The 9,577-nt window shown below is 49.1% G+C and overlaps 5 protein-coding genes across 5 annotated transcripts; all 5 read left to right on the forward strand.

Annotated features, from left to right (window-relative positions):
• Nucleotides 1–3: 3 nt before the first annotated feature.
• TEOVI_000386500 (uncharacterized protein) lies at nucleotides 4–819 on the forward strand (the record flags this gene model as incomplete). The annotated part of the gene is made up of 1 exon (XM_067226704.1): nucleotides 4–819. One exon carries the CDS (start codon nucleotides 4–6, stop codon nucleotides 817–819), a length of 816 nt encoding a protein of 271 aa, XP_067082805.1.
• Nucleotides 820–1,353: 534 nt separating this feature from the next.
• On the forward strand, nucleotides 1,354–3,483 carry TEOVI_000386600 (Solute carrier (proton/amino acid symporter), TRAMD3 or PAT1, putative; the record flags this gene model as incomplete). Its single annotated transcript, XM_067226705.1, has 1 exon — nucleotides 1,354–3,483. One exon carries the CDS (start codon nucleotides 1,354–1,356, stop codon nucleotides 3,481–3,483), a length of 2,130 nt encoding a protein of 709 aa, XP_067082806.1.
• A 720-nt stretch (nucleotides 3,484–4,203) lies between these two features.
• On the forward strand, nucleotides 4,204–6,189 carry TEOVI_000386700 (Protein kinase domain containing protein, putative; the record flags this gene model as incomplete). The annotated part of the gene is made up of 1 exon (XM_067226706.1): nucleotides 4,204–6,189. The coding sequence occupies one exon, from the start codon at nucleotides 4,204–4,206 to the stop codon at nucleotides 6,187–6,189; it is 1,986 nt and encodes a 661-aa protein (XP_067082807.1).
• Nucleotides 6,190–6,857: 668 nt separating this feature from the next.
• TEOVI_000386800 (uncharacterized protein) lies at nucleotides 6,858–7,670 on the forward strand (the record flags this gene model as incomplete). The annotated part of the gene is made up of 1 exon (XM_067226707.1): nucleotides 6,858–7,670. The coding sequence occupies one exon, from the start codon at nucleotides 6,858–6,860 to the stop codon at nucleotides 7,668–7,670; it is 813 nt and encodes a 270-aa protein (XP_067082808.1).
• A 548-nt stretch (nucleotides 7,671–8,218) lies between these two features.
• Nucleotides 8,219–9,289, forward strand: TEOVI_000386900 (uncharacterized protein; the record flags this gene model as incomplete). The annotated part of the gene is made up of 1 exon (XM_067226708.1): nucleotides 8,219–9,289. One exon carries the CDS (start codon nucleotides 8,219–8,221, stop codon nucleotides 9,287–9,289), a length of 1,071 nt encoding a protein of 356 aa, XP_067082809.1.
• Between the last annotated feature and the right edge of the window lie 288 nt (nucleotides 9,290–9,577).

Below are 9,577 nucleotides of genomic sequence, written 5' to 3' on the forward strand. Positions count from 1 at the left end.
GGAATGAGCCCCGTTAAAGCTTTCTGGCATCGCAAGTGTCCACTGCGATGCGCTTCTAGCGCAACATTTCGCTTACCTCTTTCGCGTGTGAAACTGGGAGGAAGGGGACTTTCGGATGGTTCCAACACCCTGTCAAATATTTCGTCCGCCTCCTGCTCCTTTTCTGGCGCCCTTTTTGTGGCTGTGCGTTTTGTGCAGTTTGAGCAAACATCTGCCACACTGCGTGGTATCAATACACGCAAGCGGGCTACAGCTGCACCATGGATAACTAAGAGCACGAAAGACTACATGAGTGAAGTGAATGGCCACGTCGCTTCAGTAAATCCAGTGAAGGATAAATTACAGAGGGAATCGAAGGCACGACGAGACCGATTCACACAAGTTGCGGAAGAAACCGACCGCATTTTTGATACCGAAATGGACCGCTTTCGGTATGATGACGCGCGGCGGTGGAGGAAAGGGATTGATTTCTTTAAACGTCAAGGTATTGCCTTCACCCTGTTTTACGTCAGTGCATACTTGGGTTGTTTGTTTGGATTGTATATTGGATTTGCGACAGGATTCTTCAAGAAAGAGGCTGCTTACGAATATATGTACTTCTTCCTTGGTGGTTATGTTGAAAAGGAGTGGTTCTACAGCCGCGTAGAAGCATGGGGAACTTACATAAACTTTGGGTTTGCCTTCGTTATCAATGAAATGCTTGAATTCATTCGTTTACCGTTTATGATATACACCTTCTACACGTTTAGACCTTACCTAACACGGGTAAATAGACGTGTGAAGCCGTCGATCTTCCGCTGGAATGCTGCGGAGTCGTGATTTCTATCGCAAGAGTGTGATTTCAGAAGACACGATGCAATTGATGTTGGTTCTTTGGATATTGTTTGATTCTTGTTCGCCGCGTTTTAATTATATATATTTTTGAGCTCAACAATTGATCCTTGTTCGTGTTCAACCTGTATTTTCTTTTGAGAATTGTTACCGTTTCCCTTTGTGTCCCCTCCCTTAGTGCTTGGTGCGGCCCCACCAGAGGAGGTTGCTTCATTTTTGTATTCCGCTATGTGCTGCAGTTTTGTACTCGGTTAACCTTTTATTGCGCAAACGAAACTATTCCCCCTTGCCCTTTTTTCTTTGTTTTCCTGTTTTTTTTTTCGCTGTAGGAAAGTTGTTAGAAACTTCTTTTTCTTTTTCTGTGGTTCATCACTTTCTCATCCACGGTGGGGTGAGAAAACGCGTCGGTGGGGCCCACAAGAGGTTGCGCTATAAGAAATATAGCGTGTGCAGGCGTGTTGCCCCTTAAACGTACTTTATTTTTCACTTACTCCTGCGTACCATAAAGTCGCTACCTCTTACATGTACTACCGAACGCAGCAGAAACCAGCGTCGGTGTTGGGTGCAAATGGTTTCACGGCGGAAGTGGGAGGGCGTGACCGCGTTCGGTATTTTAGACCACCTGTGGAGGTCGCTGGTGTACCAATGCGATACTCGGGTATAGATACCGTTCGCTTTAGTGCAACTGCACCAACTACCCCGAATCTGCCTCGTACATTTGCGGAAACTCGATTTGACCGCCCCACCTCGATGGCAGCGGGATTAGTTGGCCCACCTCATCACCTGCCGTCGCTTCCGCGTCGTGCCGGAGCGGCTCCACCACATCCTGTGAAGGCTAAATCGGTAAAGCTTCCACCACAACGTACAAAACGTGTAGAAAAACTGGCTAGCACCATTGGAACCGATGGGAAGTGTGACGCCGCCATGCAGACGGTCTTCCGGGAGAATGAAGCCCAGACGTTACCATATACCCCTAATTATTACATTCCCGAAGGAGGTGACCCCAATCCTCAGGTGCTTGGACTCATGGAGTTACACTGGAATGAAGGCCTACCTGCGGGGAAGGAGGAGGTAGAGCTCATCCAGCGGCTCCGTCGCAGGCGTGCAGTGGAAGCGTCTTTGTTGGACGAAACGAGTAAAGAAGCAAAGATGGAGAACTTCTGTAAGTTGTATGACTTGGAGGTCAAGGAGAGGGAAGAGCGAGAACAACATTTTGAAAATTTGAGGAAACGGCGTCTTGATCAAATTCACGAAGCACTTCAGGAGAGGGAAAGAGCGCGGGATGAGTTAAACCGTCAACGGTTGGAGAAAGTGAAAGAACAGCGCTTGGCCAATTTACAGCGGGTCATTGAGCAAATGGAGTCAAAACGCGTTGGGATGGGACGTAAAGCGCTTGCTGAGCAGGCTTCAAAGGCGCCTGCTGCCGCTGGCCGCGGCTTGTACGCGGTGGATCCCATTGAAACGTTCAAGCGGAAACCTGATCTCATCCAAACCTATGCTAGAAGAGGTACCGGTGCCGTGGAACCGCAATTATGCACCAACAACGGCGGTGGTTCCGCTTCTGCGTCACCTCGGAGAGACCGGTCTCGGAAGCCACTGAGAAATTACAGGCAGTATGATATTCAGCCCGCAATGCTGAAGTATGAGGGCGGTATCGCAGAATTAGAGGCAAATAAGATACCTAAGATTCAGCAAATTGCCCCTAATGCTTTTGCTGCACCAGAGAACCACGCTATAAACTCACTGCCGTCGTTGTACCAGCGCCGGGAGGCCACACGTGTGGTGGAGGCTCTGGAATATGTTCATGCGAAAATTCACAAAAGTGATACTCCTGCGGAGACTATTCGTGTGCTTGAGCTGTACCGTGCCACTCCACGACCACAGCGGCCTGATACCCCAACGTTGGAATTGGAGGGTGACGTCAATGAGGCTGTGGAGGAAAGCTGCACACTTCTTCAACGCCTTCTTCGGGGTCGTGCCGTGCAGAACGACTTCTTCGATGGAAAGGAGCGCTGCCGTGGTCTTATTGAGGAGCTTCAAGCCGCGTCGAATGCCAAATACGCCGAACGCAGTGCTGAAGAGAAGCAGGCGGAAGCGGAAGAAAAGATGCGTGAGGCTATAGCTGACAGTATAGGAAATGAGGCTCAGGGTGACATCATATGCGACACACTTGACTACCTGTTCCATGAGATGACACGGCAGCAAGATCTTCTTGCATTGGAGGCGTTGCGGCACGAAGCAGAAGCTGTCCGTGCCGAGCGTGAGGCCAGAGAGGCTGAGTTGCGTGCACAGGAGCGTATTCTACACGACAAAGAGGCTGTGCAGTACGCCGCTTATGTTCGTGCCATCGAAGATATTGTTGAGTGTTACTCTCATGACCTCTATACCACAGTGGCTGAGGAGTGTGCGATGGAAGAAGCCATTGAAGCAGAGTGTCAGCGCTTAGAGCAACTGCCCCCACCAACAAGCAACATATTGAGCGATCCAGAAGTGGCAGAGAACCTCGTGTGCGATGTTCTAGACAACTTTGTGTTGCCTGCTGTCATCGATATGGTGCGAATGAAGCCAGAAGAACTAGACCGAAAGGCCCCGGCGGCAGCGGCCGCTGGCTTTAGGCAACGGTCTCCAAATGAAAAAGAGACGAAAGAGTGAGCAGCATCAGAAACAAATGTTTGTCGAACATACGTTGGTGAGGTGAAGCGAGGGACTTGCCAGTGGTGGGGAATGCAGCAGTGGCCTCATTCCATTTGTTTGAGGGAAGTGTGTATGTTGTTTTTTTTTTACTGGTTATGTATGATGTAAAAGGAGATATATTAGATGGAAAAAAGTGGGATTCTAGCAACCTATAGAGTGGAGAAGCAGCGATTAGGTAGTGGTTATCAACTGACAACGCGAGGGGCGAGGGAAGGACTACTTGCGCATTGGAGAATACTGCAGCAACCAATCACTTGGATGCAGGTAGGGGAAACAATAAGCGCTGTGAAGTGTGCGCACTCACTGCATAATAATTAGATATGCATTTCTGCGAATGTATTTGTACCGTTTTGGGCTAATTTCTCCCTACTTCTGTTCGCGTGAGAAACGCATGGCACTCCTTCTTTTCCCCATATTTCCAGTCACAAAGCATGATGGAAGCACATGCTTTAATGTTCAATTTCTTTTTTTTTTGGCACTGGATGCTCTAACCTGTTACTGCTCAAGCTTTCTCTCAATTTACGCACCTGTTTGTGTTCGCTTAAGTGTATATCTCCCATTGCAGACGCGAGTGCGCAAGTGGATCGAGCTTTTTTTTTTCCTTTAAAAAATTCTTTTTTGAAAAAAAAATTTTCAAGTGCATAAACGTAGTGTTAGGTAGCCAGTTAAACATCATCTATGCTAGCAGGAAAGATTAGCGGAACTCAATCTTGCAGCGGGGAGATGCCTCTCAGGCGGCCGCGTTGCGTTTCAGGTGGTAGGCGGGCCCATCAGACGACAGGAGGTGCTGTCGAGGAGTACTGGGGGTCAATATCACGGATGCATGGAGATGCGTTGGCAGTCAACTGCTCCCTCAGCAGTGCGAATCAAGGTGGGGAGCGGTCTCCATCTCCAACAATCCCATGCACCGACTCCTCAACATTTGGCACCTCATCGTCGTCAATGTCGACACCGCGGGTACAATCGGGTGTATTGGAGAATTTACCTATCCCCGCCCGTATTGTGCGGTCACTTGGTCACGGGAACAATGGACAAGTGTTCTTGGCACATATGATGCCCAATAACGGCCATGAACATGATGGTGAGGAGGGTGGAACGGCTTCTCATGCTGCAGAACAATTACAGGATTCCTCCAACGACTGCTGCGTCCCCCAGGGGCATTTGGGTGGTGCCAGGGAAACAGTGGCACCAATTCCCATCGCAGTGAAATTAATGAACTCACTCTCAAAACATGTGCAGCGCGAAGTGTCCTGTCTGGAGTACCTTCATTCGTGCCGTGAGTGTTGGAAGGGTGATCTTGTAGCCGCAGATGTTGAGGGCGACATCAGCGACCCCAAGTGCGAGTCATCCACATGCAGAGAATCACCGTTGTTGTCTAACACGTGTCTTTCCCCACCCCCTTGCCCGAAACTCTTCTTTGTTAAACAAGTAGAAGGTCATGTCGCTATTGGACTGGAACTTCTTGGACTCGACCTATTTGACTTTACGGGTGACTTCATTTTATATGAGGGTGAACTGTGCTTAGTGGGAATTGAGATGCTAAGAACACTTAGTGCTCTTCACAAAAGGGGATTAGTACACCGCAGCGTAAAGCCAGAGAATTTCTGTTGGAATGAAACTGAACTTCAAGTCGCCAACGATTGTAGCGGACTTGTTAATGCAAATGATCACAAAGACAAAGCACCTTCACACTGTTGTCCTCCTGTTTTCATGTTTAAGATGGTTGACTTTGGACGTGGGACGATTGACGCAAGCGACTCTACAGAAGCTACCCTTTATGAGCGACCATATGGCGGTTGGTGGCATAGCTTGAATGGTTTCCTGGGTAAGCCAATGGGACAGAAGGATGATTTGATGGGCATTGCTCATACCGTGGGTTATCTCCTTGACGACTACAGAAATTATCACAAGGAAGCGAGTCGTTCCTCTTCGTCCCAACAAGAAGACTCTTCGGACCCTTCAAGCACAGAGAGTACTCAGAGCTGTGGTACAGTGTCTCCAAACCGTACTCTTAGTCGTTCACGCGAGACTCCGATAGGAAGTCAAGTTGTGGTCCACTCTTTCCAGCGTGGGATCGCTGTTAAGAGGGGGCGGGAGGATGGGGCGTCACCTGGCTTCGAGGCAAATGACTTATGCAACGACGCAGAAAGGTCAGGTTCAACGTCAAGAAGCAGCAGTGGCGGCCGTACCGGAAGCCCACCCCACTCATATTCCTCATGGCGGCACTTTCTGGGGGATAGGATCGCACGCGCTTATGATGAAGTGAAGGAGCGCTACAAGCAGCGAGTGGCTCCCCGTGGGGCAGAGCCCTCCTATTGCTCCATAAAGGAGCCAGGAGCCGAATCACAGAGAGAACTGTTGATGGAGGAAGAGCGCAACCGCCGACGTGCGTGGATTGTGCGCGGAGTGGAAGAGGACTTTATGCCTAGTCTTCTCCCAGACAACTACTATCCACCTAATATGCCACAGTGGTGGGTGGACTGGTACGGTCAGTGCAACAGATGCTGTAGTGATGCATCTGTAACGGCGGAAGTTATGGCTGAGGTGATGATGGATGGGCTTCGCCAGCGGATTGAGGCGCACGGTGCCACAGTGGAGAGTGTGCGTCACAACGTGGTTAATGCGTATTTCTCCACGAAGAAGAGGAGTGATCGAGTAAAATAGGCCGGACTGGGAACGCGGTGGTTACGTGCGTTTGTTTCGAAACGCGTGCGGGGCGTACTGTTCAGTTAGCAGGTGAGATAACACGGTAACGGAGGGGGAACAGCGGGAGCTGCTCCCCTTAATTTGCCCTCTATTCTTCCCCCATTTCCCTGTGACTCAGCTGAGTACTGCGGTGAGGGATGACGGTGGGTGAAAGCAGCGGCGTCGACGGGCGTATCACCCCTTTTTGCCATTTAATTCTAATATGTTTTCGCGTCTGTTTGTATCTCCATGGATGCTTCTGCTACCCTCATACTGCTTTTCTCTGACCCTCTCCGACAGCTTTTCGTGACAAAGTTGATCCTTAACTTCCTTTTTAGGAAATGACTATGCTAGGTTTATTTGAAATTTACCACACCACTTTTTCCCTGCCATGTTCCTGCTGCTGTTATGTTGTCCGCACTGTTTTTATTCTGTTTTTTTTTGGGGGTGTCGCACGTTGTGGATAAACAAACACAAGTTATAACAAGCGTGCGGAGAAGTGCATTACAAATTAAGCGCTCGAACTCAGAGAAAGGTAGGTGGTATAAGGACTAAAAAGAAGCGCCGAAAAGGTAAAAAAGAATTTGGATAGCTGAGTAAAAGCCCACTCTGGAGAGTTACAGGTATAAGAAAACTAGTTGAAGGTCATGTTTTCTCGGCGCCGTAAGGTCGCTGTCGTGGCGGAACGCCCGTCGCTTACTTGGCACTTAATGCGCGAGGAGTACCACCCCATATTCGTGACCGACTCCAGTGAACGGATTGAGTATTGGTACAACAAACTTGCAACGCAGCATCAGCGTGAAAACTTTCGCCGCATCTGCAAAGAGATCTCGCAACAGGACCCTGAGCGGGGGCTCCCCAAGATGAGTGCACTATATTCACTTCAGTACTGTATCTGCGAAGCAGACTCAATGATTAGACATTACGGCTTCATGTTTTCTGTTCTCGGAAAGAAACTAGCCCGTCTCTGGATCATGCATGATGCCTCGCATCGCGACAAGAATACCTTTACTGAATTATTTACGGGGTTGCAAACGGATTTCATTCCCAAGTCAGTGATGAAAACCGACTTCCAGCCACCTGAGCAAGGGGACTACGAGGGCATTGATCGTAGTCACTTCCTCAGTTCTATTGACTGGTTTAACCCTGAGTCCAAACGAAATCTTCCACGAGTGGATATCCAAAAGTTTGGTAACAAAATTGCTTCAACGCGAGCAAGCCTGCCTGTGAAAAAGCCGAAGAATCAATTTGACGGTGTTTCTCCGCTGGCAGTACTTGGTTACACGGGCGATTTGGATACGGAGATAGAGAAGTTGCGGGAGAAACAGCAGAAAAGCGAAGAGGCCGAGCGTTACTACGTGGAGGACGGATGTACGGTATATGTGGCGGGTCGGAAAGAAAACCGACGAGCCGCAACACTATCAAAGAATAGAGTTATAGCAACTTTTTATGGTGACTGATGAGTGGGTGAGATTTGGGACAGAGAACACAAGAGGAAAGTCTGTGCGGTTGTGTGTGGATAAAGCTGCCTCCAGCAAGTCCTTTCGTGTGATCAAAGCAAAACCAAATACCTTTTGCCCCCTCCTCATTTCTTTTAGGAGCAGGATCACCATATTGAATGTACAATGTGTTTGGTTGTTTTTGTACCATTGGGACGATCTTTCTATCACCTCGTTATATATATATATATATATATATATATGTATTTTTTGTTTGCAGAATGTTTTGCTTAGATATCTGCGTAGAGAGGCGCCAGAGAAGCAACAGAGAAAAAAGTGGGCTGAGGCTCGTGTGTATGTTCGTCTAAGGAAACTCCGTTCTCCCGCGTACTGTGTCCAACAATAAAATATACGTGGGAGGGAACTTCTTTGCTTTCCCTCTCAAACAGATGCTGTGTGTGTTGCTTCTCCCGGCTCATTATGTGTTTTCTTTTTTTTCCCCCCTTTTCTTTTCATACGCTGAGCACGAAAGGGGTTGGCCACTCTCTGCACGTCAAGGTTGCCTCCCCATGGAAACGGAGGGGGTCGTTCAGTACCGACTGCTCGGCTCGCATCCGGCTGCTTCGGGGAGGTATCACAGTTTCGGGTTCAGTGGTGATGTGGTGACTGTAACCGCTCTTACTCAAGATATCGTAAAGCAACATCAGATAAATCTCACCAAGTACAAACTAGAGATTCAACGTGTTATTTCAGCAGGGAATGATAGTCAGGAGGGGCAGACACCCAGCACTGTTGCAGACGTTTACGTGCCGTTACAATCGAATGATGTACTGCATTCTTACGATAGGGTTATCGTTAACGTGTCTCGGCGTCACTACTTGGATGGCGTAGTGGACGCAGCACAAGACGAAAAAAAAGCCCGCGAAGAACGGCTTCAGCACGTAGAGGGGATGTTGCACGAACATGAAGCAACAACTGTGACTGGTACTGTGAGTTCCAGCGGCCCCGTTGGTACAGGCAAGCGCGTGGAAGTGCGGGATCCACACAAATTGAAGCGCGTTACCGCAGTGTCCGGCAAGGCCTTTCCGGTGCTCCCTTGGTTACTCAACCGCACGTCAGTGGAAGGATTGACATTGCCCACACCAAAGAAAGGGATTTGTGTGCTATGTGAGCTGGAGAGCTTTGATGAAGTGATGCTGGAGTGTTGCCGCTTCTACGCTTGTGCCTCTTGCCTGGATCTGGCGAAGAACATGCTGACGAAGGAAACGACATGTGCAGTGTGTGGTGATGTTCCCGGGGAGAAGGGATCAAAAGGTTCACTTCGCCCCAATGCAGTAGCGGCTGTCAAGAGAGAGCGGAGTGAGTCATGTGTAGGCGGCGCTTCAATCGCTGCACCGCATGTGTTCAGCCAATTTTCGTCCGCTTCTGGTGATGGTCGGGGCGGCTCCAGAGCGACAAGTATTAGCGGAACGCAGTCGCGAGTTTACCGTACAACGGCCATGGTTTCTGCACTTGAGAGGGAACTTAACACGAACATGGCACATATACTTTCATTACTGGATATCCCTGACCCCTTAACAGCGGAGGCAAAGGAGAACCGGCGGATGAGCAATTTGTTTGTGCGGAACCTAAGTAAGTGAGGTGCGTCTTGTCCCTTCCTTCTATATGTGCGTGCGCATGTTTAGGTGGGTTTGGAGTTCCGCTGACCTTTTACAAGTTGTTTTATTTCTGGATCAAGTCTGCATTTTCACTCATAATTTTCCGTCCTCCCCCCCCCCCAAAAAAAAAAATAGCGTTGACCCTGTTTCTATTTTTAGTCAGTGCAGCAGCAATTACGCCTGGAAGATTGCATCGTCTACTTCTTCACTCCGGTATTTAACCGCCTGTCTCTGTCCGCGTGGGCGAACATCATCGCTATATGTTTATAG

The sequence above is a fragment of the Trypanosoma equiperdum genome (assembly GCF_001457755.1).
Source record: "Trypanosoma equiperdum strain OVI genome assembly, contig: ctg_822, whole genome shotgun sequence".
NCBI classification, from domain to species: domain Eukaryota; phylum Euglenozoa; class Kinetoplastea; order Trypanosomatida; family Trypanosomatidae; genus Trypanosoma; species Trypanosoma equiperdum.